General features: G+C 37.4%; 1 protein-coding gene across 1 annotated transcript in view; it reads left to right on the forward strand.

Annotated features, from left to right (window-relative positions):
- Positions 1-12,780, forward strand: part of LAMA2 (laminin subunit alpha 2) — a 559,790-nt gene that overhangs the window by 522,557 nt on the left and 24,453 nt on the right. Inside the window, exons 55-58 of the mRNA XM_064294826.1 lie at positions 1,430-1,606; positions 5,179-5,327; positions 9,624-9,800; positions 10,043-10,211. Of these exons, the coding sequence (XP_064150896.1) occupies positions 1,430-1,606; positions 5,179-5,327; positions 9,624-9,800; positions 10,043-10,211 (672 nt within the window). The remainder of the gene's footprint in view (positions 1-1,429; positions 1,607-5,178; positions 5,328-9,623; positions 9,801-10,042; positions 10,212-12,780) is intronic.

Raw genomic sequence — 12,780 nt, forward strand, 5'->3', positions numbered from 1 at the left:
AGAAGCTTTGGAATAAGGAAAAAGGAAATACATAAAAAATTAAAATTCTAAGGACTGATACTGGCTTCTTAAAGAGCATTTCACTGAGAGTTTTAATCTTCCAAGCATTCACTCATCCACATTCAAAAGATATACATGAGGGTGAAAACTATCTAGAAAATGAATAGCCTATATGTGTGGAAATGATGATTCTGTAAAGGCACTTTTCAGTAACCAGGAATTATTTTGCAACTAAAATATGTGGCAGAAATTTGGTATGACTAAATATTGAAAAGTCTGCACAGTAGTTTTATCGGAACTCTCCAAAACTCCATGATTTGGAAATTGGAATAGAAAATAGATTACACACTTTGCCCACACTTTGTGCCACTTAACTGGACCTGAAACACTGTGTGAAAAAAAAAAAATAGCTTACATTAAAGAAATCCTTGCTTTTATTCCGGCAAAATCTGGGATTTTAAAAATGAACATTTTAAGCTGTCTCAATGTCCAACTATATGGGCTTGCTTAAATAAATTATATCACAGTCATACAATGGGATGCCCTCCAGCCATTAAAATTGATGATGAGATCTGTGTTTGCTGACAGAGAGGTATCCCCACATATTTAAGTGAAAAAAGAAGTTACTGATGAACGTGTCTATCATGATTCAGTTTAAATATAGGAAGGGAAGGTGGAGGAAGAAGGTAAGGCAGAGATAGATAAAATGAATGAATGAGTACATCTGGAAAATCCACATACAGCTATATACAGCTTTGGTATGGGAATAATTGCTGATTTCCCTATTTTTCACTTCTTATTGTCTGAAATATTAGTGTTTTTTTTTAATTTTATAATCAACAAAAACAATGGAACTGTTTTTATTTTGAGGAAAAACTGGACTAACTATTAAATGTTTGGATTGTTGATTTTAAAGGTTTAAATTTTATCTGATATTTCTTAAATCTTATACCACACATTTATATATTTGATAGCAATGAACATGTTTACATTGGGCTCATCACGAAGGAAGAATGTTGAAAAAGACTATGGTCATACCCATAAAACAAACAATTAGTTGATGGAGTGTATTAAGGGGATTAATGTCAAGTATTTTCAAGGCAGATTTAGCAAGGTCAATTTAAACCAAAAGAAAATGTTATTTATCAGTAATCACCTTCTGTATTTTAAACCAGAAGTTCTAGAATAAAAGCAGAGGCCACAATGATGAATTTAACCTAAGCTGCTAGGAAAATTCAAAGTTACGAATGGAGATATACTTCTTTAACTGCTCTTAAACTCTCCATGTGACTGTGGGTTTTCATCCTTTCTAAAATTACAGTGTATTTTATGATAACATTGAGAGCACTGAAGGGGGAGAGTGAGATGGAGAAATTAATTTAAATTTTCCTTTCTAATGTTTTTTTCTCTTCTTTCCTTTTACCCACAGAATGTTTACACCGTAAGCTTCCCTAAGCCTGGTTTTGTGGAGTTGGCCCCTGTGCCAATTAATGTAGGAACAGAAATCAACCTGTCCTTCAGCACCAAGAATGAGTCTGGGGTCATTCTCTTGGGAAGTGGAGGGACACCAGCACCACCTAGAAGAAAACGAAGGCAGACTGGTCAGGTACTGTTGCACTTAGTTAATAATGCATTTCTCTAATATTTATATAAAACAGTTGTTTTACAAAGAACCAGTGAGGCATCTAGGGTTTATAAATTGCTTTTATATTTTCATATTTGCATCATTTATTTCCATTACCATATCAGCCAGCCAGGACTGAACATTTCTATATCCACGCTGACCTCCTATTTCTCTCATTTCTTCTTCTTCATTAGAATTTTCCCATTGATCAATTCCAGGTGCACAGTCACACTTGTATTTGCCTTTATATTTCATATCAGTTTAGCATATACATATACACAGAAATCTTAGAATATGTTCAAAATTATATTAATCTTTTCTTGTCTCCAAGTTCAGTTCCTTACCAGATCTGTAGCGATCCGGGGATGGCCTCTTAAATTTAAATTCCTTTTAGGGTCAGTTTCTCAGTTTCACTAGCCAAGGGGATGTGTCTGTTGGAACCTGCCCTGCCCCACCTTCTCTAGTCACAGTGATGACCAGAGAGTGGACCTGGAACTAGAAGTTGCAAATAAAGTACAGCCAACACAGACTTGGACAGTATGAAAAAGAAAACTTATAACCCAAACCCACTCACGGAGCTAAAATTAAGTCTGAACAGTGTGTACTTTCGCAAAGTTGTGAATCTCCAATTTTTAGACCCGTTAGCCATTTAATTATGTTAAAAGTTCTTTGGCAGCTTCCCAGATCTAAACATTATAACTCTTTACTGCCTTAGTATCCCTCCAGTACCTTCAATTATATTTTTAAAATTTAATTTTTCCTCTTAATCTAGTTTTTCTCAGTGAAAGGGGTAATAGAAATTACCTAGTCTGCCATGACCAGAAGATTAGAATGCTTTGCAAATATGTCCATATTCACACTTCTTTGTAAACTAGGTTGTGTTATTTGTGATTGTATGTTTTAATCATTTTTAACATGTAATATTTAACAATAAATAGTATTATGTAGTCTTATTCATTTCCCAAAAAAAAAAAGCTTAGCAAATAGAATCCAAAGGTGTACAGCAGTGTGTAAAAAAATATTACATCATGAGTAAAGTTGGGTTATCTCAGGAACACAAGTGTCGTTTAATATTAGAAAATCTAAAAACCATATAATCATCTCAGTCGATGAAGAAAAACATTGGATAAAATTTAACATCCATTCAAAAAACAAAACAGAAAAAATGCTTAGTAAGTAAGAAGAGGAGGGAGCTTCCTTCACCATCTGTAAAATGACTTATAACAAATTCTCCTGATAGAAAAACATTGGAAACATTTCTTTTAAAATCAGGACCAAGAAAAAGACGAATATTATTACTGCACTGGTCTTAGCTGTTGCAATAAGAAAAGAACAAGTATAGATAAGAACAAGTATATAATTTAAGAATAAATATAATGAAACAGATGTTAGATCCATATGGAGAAAATTATAAAATTTTATGGGAAGGCATTAAAGTAGTCCTAAATAAATGGGTGTATTCAACAAGTTCATTGATAGACTCAATACAAAAAAAAAGCAGTTTTTAAAAAAAAGATATGTAGATTCAATTTCAGTAAAAATGCCACCTTTTTGATATCCATGAGATACTAATTCTAAAGTGTTTATGAAAGAGCAAAAGGCCAAGAAGTTCCTGAAGTAGAAAAAGTGGTACAGCTGCCCCACCAGACACCAGCACATTTGAAACTAGAGATTTGGATTGTAGTAATGTGGTGTTAATTCATGGATAACACTCTGACTATAGAGTCCTGTATATACCCAGCCGTTACAGCTCATTAGGAAAACAGTGGACCTCTCAGTGAATGATACTGGGGCATTTAGTTATCGCCATGGAAAAAGTAAACTTGATTTCTACTTCACACTCAACAGAAAAATCACTTCCCAATGAATTAAAATCTTACACATGAAATGCAAATCTTTAAAAATTTTAGAAGAAAAGAGAGGATAGTTTTTGACCTTTGGAGATGGAAAAGATTTGTTGAACAAAACAGGACAAGTGTAACTTTATGAAAATTAAGAATGCCTGCTCACCAAATGACACAAAACATAAGCTTCATCCTGGAAGCTTATAACAAGTACACCAAAACCAAACCTGCTGTCGTTGAGTCGATTCTGACTCATAGCAACCCTATAGGACAGTGTAGAACTGCCCTGTAGGGCTTCCAGGTTGCAACTGGTGGATTGAAACTGCCAGCCTTTTGGTTAGCAGCCAAGCTCTTAACCACTGGGCCACCAGGGCTCTTTAAGTACCATGTTATTGTTCTTGTTAGGTGACGTTGGGTCGGTTCTGACTCATAGCAACCCTTAAGTACAATAAACCATTGCCATCGAGTCAATTCCAACTCATAGCAAACCTACAGGACAGTAGAACTGCCCCAAAGGGTTTCCAAGGAGTGTCTGCAGGATTTGAACTGCCAACCTCTTAATTAGCCGTTAGCCACTGTGCCACCAGGGTTTCCTTAAGTACTATAGTCCAAAGTAAATTAGAAATAACATTTTTTAATATTTTCAACACTTAAATGATGAGGAATGTCTACTTTTTAAAATATCATAGTAAATGCTATTTGAAATGAGAAACAATGTCAGATAGTTCGTAACTGTTCTAGAATCAACACTGGTTAAATTGGAATATTTTATTTTTCAAAGTGAAACATTTTGATACCCGTAAGGTTCTTTGTGATTATACTGTGCTCAAATGATATCAAATGATCAATTAGCTAAGCAATTTTAATTATTTTACAGTTGCCCCTTCATTGGATGGTGAGTATTAATCCCGTTCCTCTGAACATTTTGTGTTGGACACAAAGCCGCATAGCTAATTAAGTAAATGATTGGAGACATTACGATGTTTGACTGAAACATTCTCCACCATCACAGATGATGCCTGGAGGACCAAGTGATCATTGTGCAGCAGATACTCCATGCTCCACCAGAAATGGAGCACACATGGCATCGGCTTTGGGGACAAGGACTGCATTCACACTCCCTGGGTTTCAAATCAGATATCAAAGCCATACTGGTTGCTATAGTAACAGTAGCAAGAAGAAAGCAGGCATGTTTGTGGATGAAAAACCGTCTTCCTTCTGTCAGAACGTGGGCGACAAGTTACATGTCTGTGATAGCAATCTAGTCAACCAGCTCGGAGAACAAAATTGAAGACTAAATCCTCAAAATGCCATGAGGTTGAGAGTCAGACCTAATTTCCAGAAGCTAACTGTCCACTTGTGATTATAAGGGAGAGGGATTTTGTTGGCCCCGTTTGTTTCCTGATCAGTTTTGTAAGTTAGAAGCTCAATATGAGCGCAGCTATTACTTTCAGTGGCTCAGATCTGCTTGCTTTGCAGAGAAATGCTACATTACTACATCTGCTTCCCATATCATCTAACTAGTAAAAAATGGTAAATTATTAAAAGGATATTTCCAGCTCCCTTAAATACCCTGCTTAAGAAAATATTGAGTCTTACTTCTCCTGTAAGATCTCAGAGAGCATGAGCTGCAGTTCTGACTGAGAACCTGTAAAGCCAGGTCACAGATGAGATTCTTGTTTAATCTTCAATAACCATTTGCTCTTGCAGGCCTATTATGCGATATTCCTGAACAAAGGCCGTCTGGAAGTGCATCTCTCCACAGGCGCACGAACAATGAGGAAAATCGTCATCAAACCAGAGCCGAGTCTGTTTCACGACGGGAGAGAACATTCCGTTCATGTTGAGAGAACTAGAGGGTAACAATAGCACTAGAGTACTTACCGTTAAACAACCTGTAAACTAACAAGAACATCTTTCCCTCACATTAGACCCTACCTGAACCTTCGTATGTGCAGGTACATTATGCGGTACAAAAACAGAAAGCAAAAAGCAGCTTAATTTCCTCTTCTTTACATTTTGTACTTCAGGCACTTCGTTTTATCTTGGCCCTTAGAAGTTCTGCTTAGAGCATTTTTATCCTGTACAGTTCCCCTCTCCACTTGTGGAAAAAACCAAATGCATCTTCTACAGCTATTGATAAGAGAACCCCCACCCTCTGTGCCTCTCAAAAATTCTTTTCTCAAATAAGGTGTACGCATAGTGAAACACACCGAAGAGCTCGGCTGAGGCCAGCAGCCTTTGGCAACTGCTATTTCATTCAGGTTCCAAAGCAGTTACGGCTGCTGTTTAGACATCTGTCATAGAACAAGAGCGTGGCAGCAGCCGTAAGACCTACTGAGCACTGTTAGGTACCTCATTCCTGTCCCTCTCCCTAAGGTGTGCAAAGCCCCTGTGGAGTAACTCCATAAGGAAACAAAGTTGAGAGAGAAGAGAAAAGCTGGCTGCCCTGTGATCTATTCATGCAGGACACCTTTCTACAGATCCACCAAGCACGGGCTTCCAGCCACTGAATAAGAGAGTTGACTTGTATAAGCTGATTTCTCTTTATTGGGAAAGTGATTTGAATTTTTCATCAAAATATCATATGACAATTCAGAGAGGTCATTAGTTTAGAAGGACAATTAGAGGAAAAAAATAAGCTCAGAGATTTCAGGGGTCTCAGACTCCCAAACCAGCGATTCATTTATTAGACTGAAGACATCGAAAAAAACTGGAAATCAAATTTAATGAAACCTCAAAACACAAAGACACCTTTAAATGTGATAATGATATGAATATGTAGCAATACTTCAAGTAAGCAACTGTTATGCTGTATCTCATTATCCTCTTGTGTGGATAATTTAGTTTAGATGAAGAGTAAGGATTTCTTATCTTCTAAGTAAACGATAAAGCTTTCCATGGGTCATATTCTTACTATTATATAGAGGGTGAGGCTGACGGCTGAAGCAATGCTAAGTATTCATGCAGAGTGTCTACCAACTAAGATGTTTAGAAACCATGATTAAGACAAATGAAGGATCAATATTTGGACAAAGAACTTTTACTAATCTAATAGCTAGATATTGCCGTCAGTCTCTGAGGAGAAATACAAACTGAACTTTCTCATTCGAATCTTTGGAAATGCTTTAGAATACTGATTTTACATTTCTTCTAGAATAGATTTCAGGCCCTTTGCCAAATTTTAATCCTTCTCGTTGTGGGGAAAAGTTTTAAAGTCTTTAAACTTTAAGAATTTCAATAAGCTAATGACAACTGGAGAAATATAGTTGACCAAAAATCATCAAAAATATGTTATTTTGTAGAGAGAGAACTCTGAAATTCCCAAATGTATTAGGATGTTGTACTAAGGTGTCCTTTTAACAGGTGTTCCTTTAAGAAGGACATTTTATTATGCCAACTTCCCAGCTGTTGGCCATCAATCCAACCTTTATTTGATTAAGCTCAGTGTACATCACTGAAAATTGGTCATTCAGTTAATTAGCCATGTAAACAAACAGTATTGCCATTCACCGTTAATTACAGGATAGTGTATTGGGTATATTAGTGTGTAGCCACTGCACTCTGTGCCAAAACCAGAACACATTTGCTACCATAAAGTCTCAATTAGCACTGTAAGGTCGAAAAAAAAAAAAAAAACACATCATCTTCTCTTTAAGCAATTGCTACCATAAACTAATTAAGCAGAGATCACTAATGACCTTTAGAACTTCACCCAGAAGCATTTTTAATGCTTCATATACCTAGTTATGGCATGTTCTCTGTCAAATACTAAACAAATATTATGTTCTTTAATCCTTATGGATGTATTTTATATTCGTATTAATATGCATTCATCACAGATGAGGAGATATTAACCAACCTGCTCCAAGTCATACAGCTAGTAAATAACAGAGCCAGGATTTCACACCTCCATCTATGTTCAGCCAATTATTTATCCTTTCCTTTTATTGTGACCTTAAAGATTGGTATTGCTTCATGTTGATTATGATATTATGATTAGATTTGGAAGTATTTGCTTTCTTTCAACACTTTTCAGACTATAAATGTCAATTATGTTTTTTTTCCTAGAACCCTGGGTAAGAGTAGTAACTTAAATACCACCTCACAAAAGCATTGGATTTTTACCAAATTCAGGGGCAAACTTCTCAAGATTGTTCTTGCTCTTCTCTCTCCCCCTTTGCCTTTCTTTAATCTCTCTCCTTCTCTTTCCTTTTCTACCCCTTCCTCCTCAAAATTCTCACATCAGTCCCTTCATTATCTAATTTCTTGGTACTTCAGTGACTCTTGCCTTCTGTATCTGCTTTGCCCTCTGATCCTTCTCCTGAGTGCATCTCAGTGGCAAGCAGTTCTAATGGACTAAAACTGTAAACCCTTAGAGCCTAGAATAGCCACTGAGGCAAGTAAGAAAATGACTAAGTTGGGCTTCTCCTCTGTGAGAGCGAAATTCACACATGCATAGAATTAATGCAGTCACTTAATGTTTTCCATTGTCTGAAGTAGGTATTTTTTTCCCGTTTTATAAATGAATGAAATGAGACTGAGAAAGATTACATAACTGGCCCACGATCCCACAGCTAGTCAGCTTCTAAAACCAGTACTTAACCTCAACCAGTTCCTTTTAAGGCCCATGTTCGTTCTACGTCATCACCCTATGACCTGCTGTGAAAAGACCACTATTATGATCCTTGGGGCAGAACCAGACAAGAGGGAGTCCACACCAAAAAGAGGCAGGCTCTTGGCTTCTCAAAAATTCTAATCAAGAGCAGAGATTTGCTGTTCTTGGATGATTTTTGATAGTGGCTTGAAGCCTGCATTAAAACTCTAGGGACATTCCTGTTATCATGGTATTAAGAGGTTGCTTTTAGCAAAAGAGAGAAGGGTGTTAGGGTAGGATCAACTTCTAGTGAGTCACACATGTCCAGAAGTCAGTGGTTGTCTAAAAGTCGTACAAAACCACTGACCCAGTTAGCAGTGAGGCTGAACCTTCTGACTTTTGCCAAAACATTCTTCCAGAACCTGGTGGAACACCAGTATGTTGGTTGCCTGTACGTTCCTTTGAAACTAATCTGACCCACCCCTTCTCCATCCCCTGAACAGTAACATTTCTGAGCCATAGTGACATCTACCTTTTGTTCCATTCTCTTACATTTGAATTGTCCGAAAGTGTACAAGTGCTCAATGCCAATTCAGAGTATCTTTTCTCTGGTTTATTGTTTCTAGTTCTGCATGCTGTTTTTCTTCTTTATAAAATCACGTAAGATGGTAGTTGAGGGGTGAGTTTTCCACCCAAGTACTTTTGTTTTCTCCCCAGATATGCAGTAAGTTTTCAGTAATCCGTTCAGGATCCTCAGGCTAGTGACTAATACTTAGGACTGATAGTGTCACACTGTTGGTATTGAAGCTGAAAACTTGCTCCTATAACAAAAGAGAAAATCCTTCTGGTCATTTTCATCATCAGAACTCTTTGTCTCCTTCTGATTCTTTGCCCCAGGAGCCAATGATTGTTATGAAGAAGTAGCCTGAGTTTCTCAATTAGTAATGTGTGAGTTATCTCTGATAAGCAAATTAGGGAAATTAATGAAAGAGCCACTAAGGACAATCATTGCAAGGAACAATTAACATGATGTTCTTTCCTGCCTCTTCTATTCAAAAGCCAGCAGCTACATTCTTTATAAATGGTACGGTATGTGTTTGCTGTTGATTGCTGCAATCTAAGCTCTCAGGAGTACAGTTTGTCCCCTAGCAAGAAGATAATAGCTAGCACAAACCAAGAAATAAAGAGCCAAACAAAATGTGACCCCATGCTGTGCTAAACCCACTGAGCCTTACAAGATTAGACATTACTCCACAGTAGAGAAGCCTCAGCTCTTACTGGCTCGTGTTGGGCTGCAGACCACTGATGTCAGCTCCACCAGAGGCTAATGTTGCAGCTACACCATTGCCTGGCTTCAGTGAGCTCTTGGGGAGAGCTAACAAAGGAGGCCGAGGGACGAGATTCTGAGAAACAGCAACATTTGCTTATCGTAGAGCTCCTAACCATTACACTTCCAAGCCACCGGAGGGAGCAAGGAGGGGTAGCAGGAAAGAGTTTGATTTCCAAACATATTGAACATTATGTGTTTTATACTTATTTATTTTTAATATTTCATCAGCATCTTTACTGTTCAAGTTGATGAAGACAGAAGACATGTGCAAAACATGACTGTGGAACAGGCTATTGAAGTTAAAAAGCTTTTTGTTGGGGGTGCTCCACTGGAATTTCAACCTTCCCCCCTCAGGAACATTCCTCCTTTTGAAGGCTGTATATGGAACCTAGTTATTAACTCCGTGTAAGTCAATCTCCTTGTTACTTTTTTTTTTTTTTTTCCTTTTGGTATGAGGATCCCTGTTGCTTTCAAAAACATGTAGTCAAAAAGCTAGGAAGGGAATTGATGATCTTCAAGTCAGATTTAGAAAATTGGACTGATGGCCCTCAAAAAAAAAAAAAAAGTGGGGGACAGGGGAAGAATCTGACTTAGTTGTAAGCTGTAATAAAACATTAGATAAAATATTATAAATTATATTCCATTAGCCCCATGGACTTTGCACAGCCTGTATCCTTCAAAAATGCAGACATTGGTCGCTGTGCAGATCAGAAGCCCCCTGAGGATGAAGATGGAGCAGTTCCTGCTGAGATACTTATCCTCCCAGAGCCAGTTCCCACACCTGCCTTCCCTACACCCACCCCAGTTCTGGCACATGTAAGTGTTTATCATCCCCTCGCTTTCGGTTCTTTATCCAGCATTTTTAGTCATTATCTGAAGGATTGTCATTCAGGATATCTAGTGTATTCTACTGCTAAGATTGAAAGAAGAGGAACCTGTCCATGAAAAACTATTCTCTGCACGTCTTCCTTAGATTCTTTTGTTTATGTATCTGTTCTGCTATCAATTTTCTATAAATAAAATAGTACGTTTTCAGTCGAAAAAATTGGAAAGCACATAAACTTCTAAAGATACAAGAATAAAACCCACCCATAATACCACCACGCAGAGGCAACCATTTTTCAGTCTCTCTTATGGGCATTTTACATAGTAGATCTCATACATAATACAGCTTAGTATCCTTTTCTTAAATACTGGTAACCTATAATTAAAACTGTTTCTAAACCTCATGTAAGTGCATGTGTATGTATATATGTAAAATGAACATATTAACAGCATTTTTTTTATGTCAAAGAGTTATTATGAGGATTAAAAAAAGATAACTGTTTTAAAGTACACTCCCATTTCCACCGAGTTGATTCCTACTCATAGCGACCCTATAGGACAGAGTAGGACCAGTCCACAGAGTTTCCAAGGGGTGCCTGGTGGGTTCAAACTGCCAACCTTCTGGTTAGCAGCTGTAGCTGTTAACCACTATGCCCCGAGGGTTTCCTTAAAGTGCACAGTGCTTGGCATATGTTGTTGTTGTTGTTAGGTGTTGTCGAGTCGATTCTGACTCATAGCAACCCTATGTACCACAGAAAGAAACTCTTCCCACCCTATGCCGTCCTCACATCCGTCGTTATGCTGGAGCACATTGTTGCAGCCACTGTGTCAGTCCGTCTCATTGAGGGGCTTCCTCTTTTTTCGTTGACCCTCTGCTTTAGCAAGGATAATGTCCTCCTCCAGGGACCGATCCCTCCTGATAACATGTCCAAAGTATAGGAGATACTGTCTGGCCATCCTCGCTTCTAAGGAGCATTCTAGTTTTATTTCATCCGAGATGGATTCGTTCGTTCTTTTGGCAGTCCATGGTATAGTCAATGTTCTTCATACAGATGAAGTTATTTTAAGAACTAAATGAGATAAGTGAACATATTTTTGAAAATTGAAAGAAGTGCACACGTGTAGATAATGTGAGGAATCCCTGCATTTACAGTCATGTATCCAGTACTCTGCTGGGCATGTTGTATCTGTTATTTGATTCTTGCAAGCTATTTTTTTAATACATATAATTTATATTATTGGAAGTACTATTAGTCCCATTTCAAAAAGAATATACCTAAGATCACCCAGATATCACCTGAAAGGCCATATGTCACATGGAATTTAGCTCAAGGCATTGATTTTCTCACAGGCCAGGACTAAGATCTACCACACGGATTTCAGAATGTTTATTCAGCTATTTTATGATGTCATCTCAGGCCAGATCTTTCCCCCAGCAAAGGAAAGCTAATGATCCTCCTTCTTTCTCTCTATATACCTTAAAGCCATCTGTTCGCGAGACTCAAGAATGTGTTTTCAATTGGAGAATTCAAAAATATCATGAGTCTTTTTTGACCTGGGATTCTAATGTCCATTTGTAAAAGTTTCTATAAAAAAATAGCTCTCAAGTTTTAAACTAACTTAGAATTACAAATTGTCATTCACATGAGCCCTAAAGATCATCTGGTCCAATTGGTATCTTAATAAATGAATTCTTTTTATATGACACTTGATATGGACTTGCAGCCTTTGTTTGAACACTTGTAGGGACTCTAGCTGTTAGAAAGCTATAGGTCATATTGAAGCAAAACTGCCTTGCAATAAAACTCTATGTAATGATTGTGTTTCTGTAGCCAAACACATTAAATTTATATCTTCTTTTGACTGACATCCCTTTAAGGACTGAAAATAGCTAACTCGTCTGCTTCCCCACATTAAATATTCTGTTAGACATTCTTCAGATGACCTGATTTTTAACTCCATATCCCCACCAATCAATATTCTTTAGTTTGAAATATTCCTTTGAAAATATGGCACCTAGAATAGACCATAATACCCAAAATGGAGTGACAAATACAGGGGAGTAGGAACCTCCCTCCCTTGGTCTGTCATCATATTTCTATTAAAGCACCTGTGCATTCATTAATGTTTTCAACAGATAAATCACATGTTGGATAGTAATCAGGTACCATATTCAGTCAATCAAAACCTCAAGGGCATTTTTATCACTTCGGCTTCTCTTGAGTCAGGTCTTTGTTTTGGTTGGCTGTGTTTTATCTGTGGAAAACCCTGCTGGCCTCCAGTTTTCACCTTCCTTTTCTAAGTGCCCACACAGACTTTTTAATATGGTGTCTCAAGCATTTCCCTCTGTTGTTTCTAGAATCCAGATTTCTCCCTCTTTCTGAAATGAAGATACTTACCCATCTGGAACTGGAGGTTTTAACTCATTTAAGTTTTCTTATAACCTTCTGTTCTAATTCCAACTTCCATTTTCTCTCAGCAGTGTATGTTTTAACTTTTCCAGCGCAGAGCATTCTATTTGTTAGACAAGACAGAAGCAAAAGAGAAGTGGAATAGCAGC

The sequence above is a fragment of the Loxodonta africana genome, chromosome 1 (assembly GCF_030014295.1).
Source record: "Loxodonta africana isolate mLoxAfr1 chromosome 1, mLoxAfr1.hap2, whole genome shotgun sequence".
Lineage (NCBI taxonomy): Eukaryota > Metazoa > Chordata > Mammalia > Proboscidea > Elephantidae > Loxodonta > Loxodonta africana.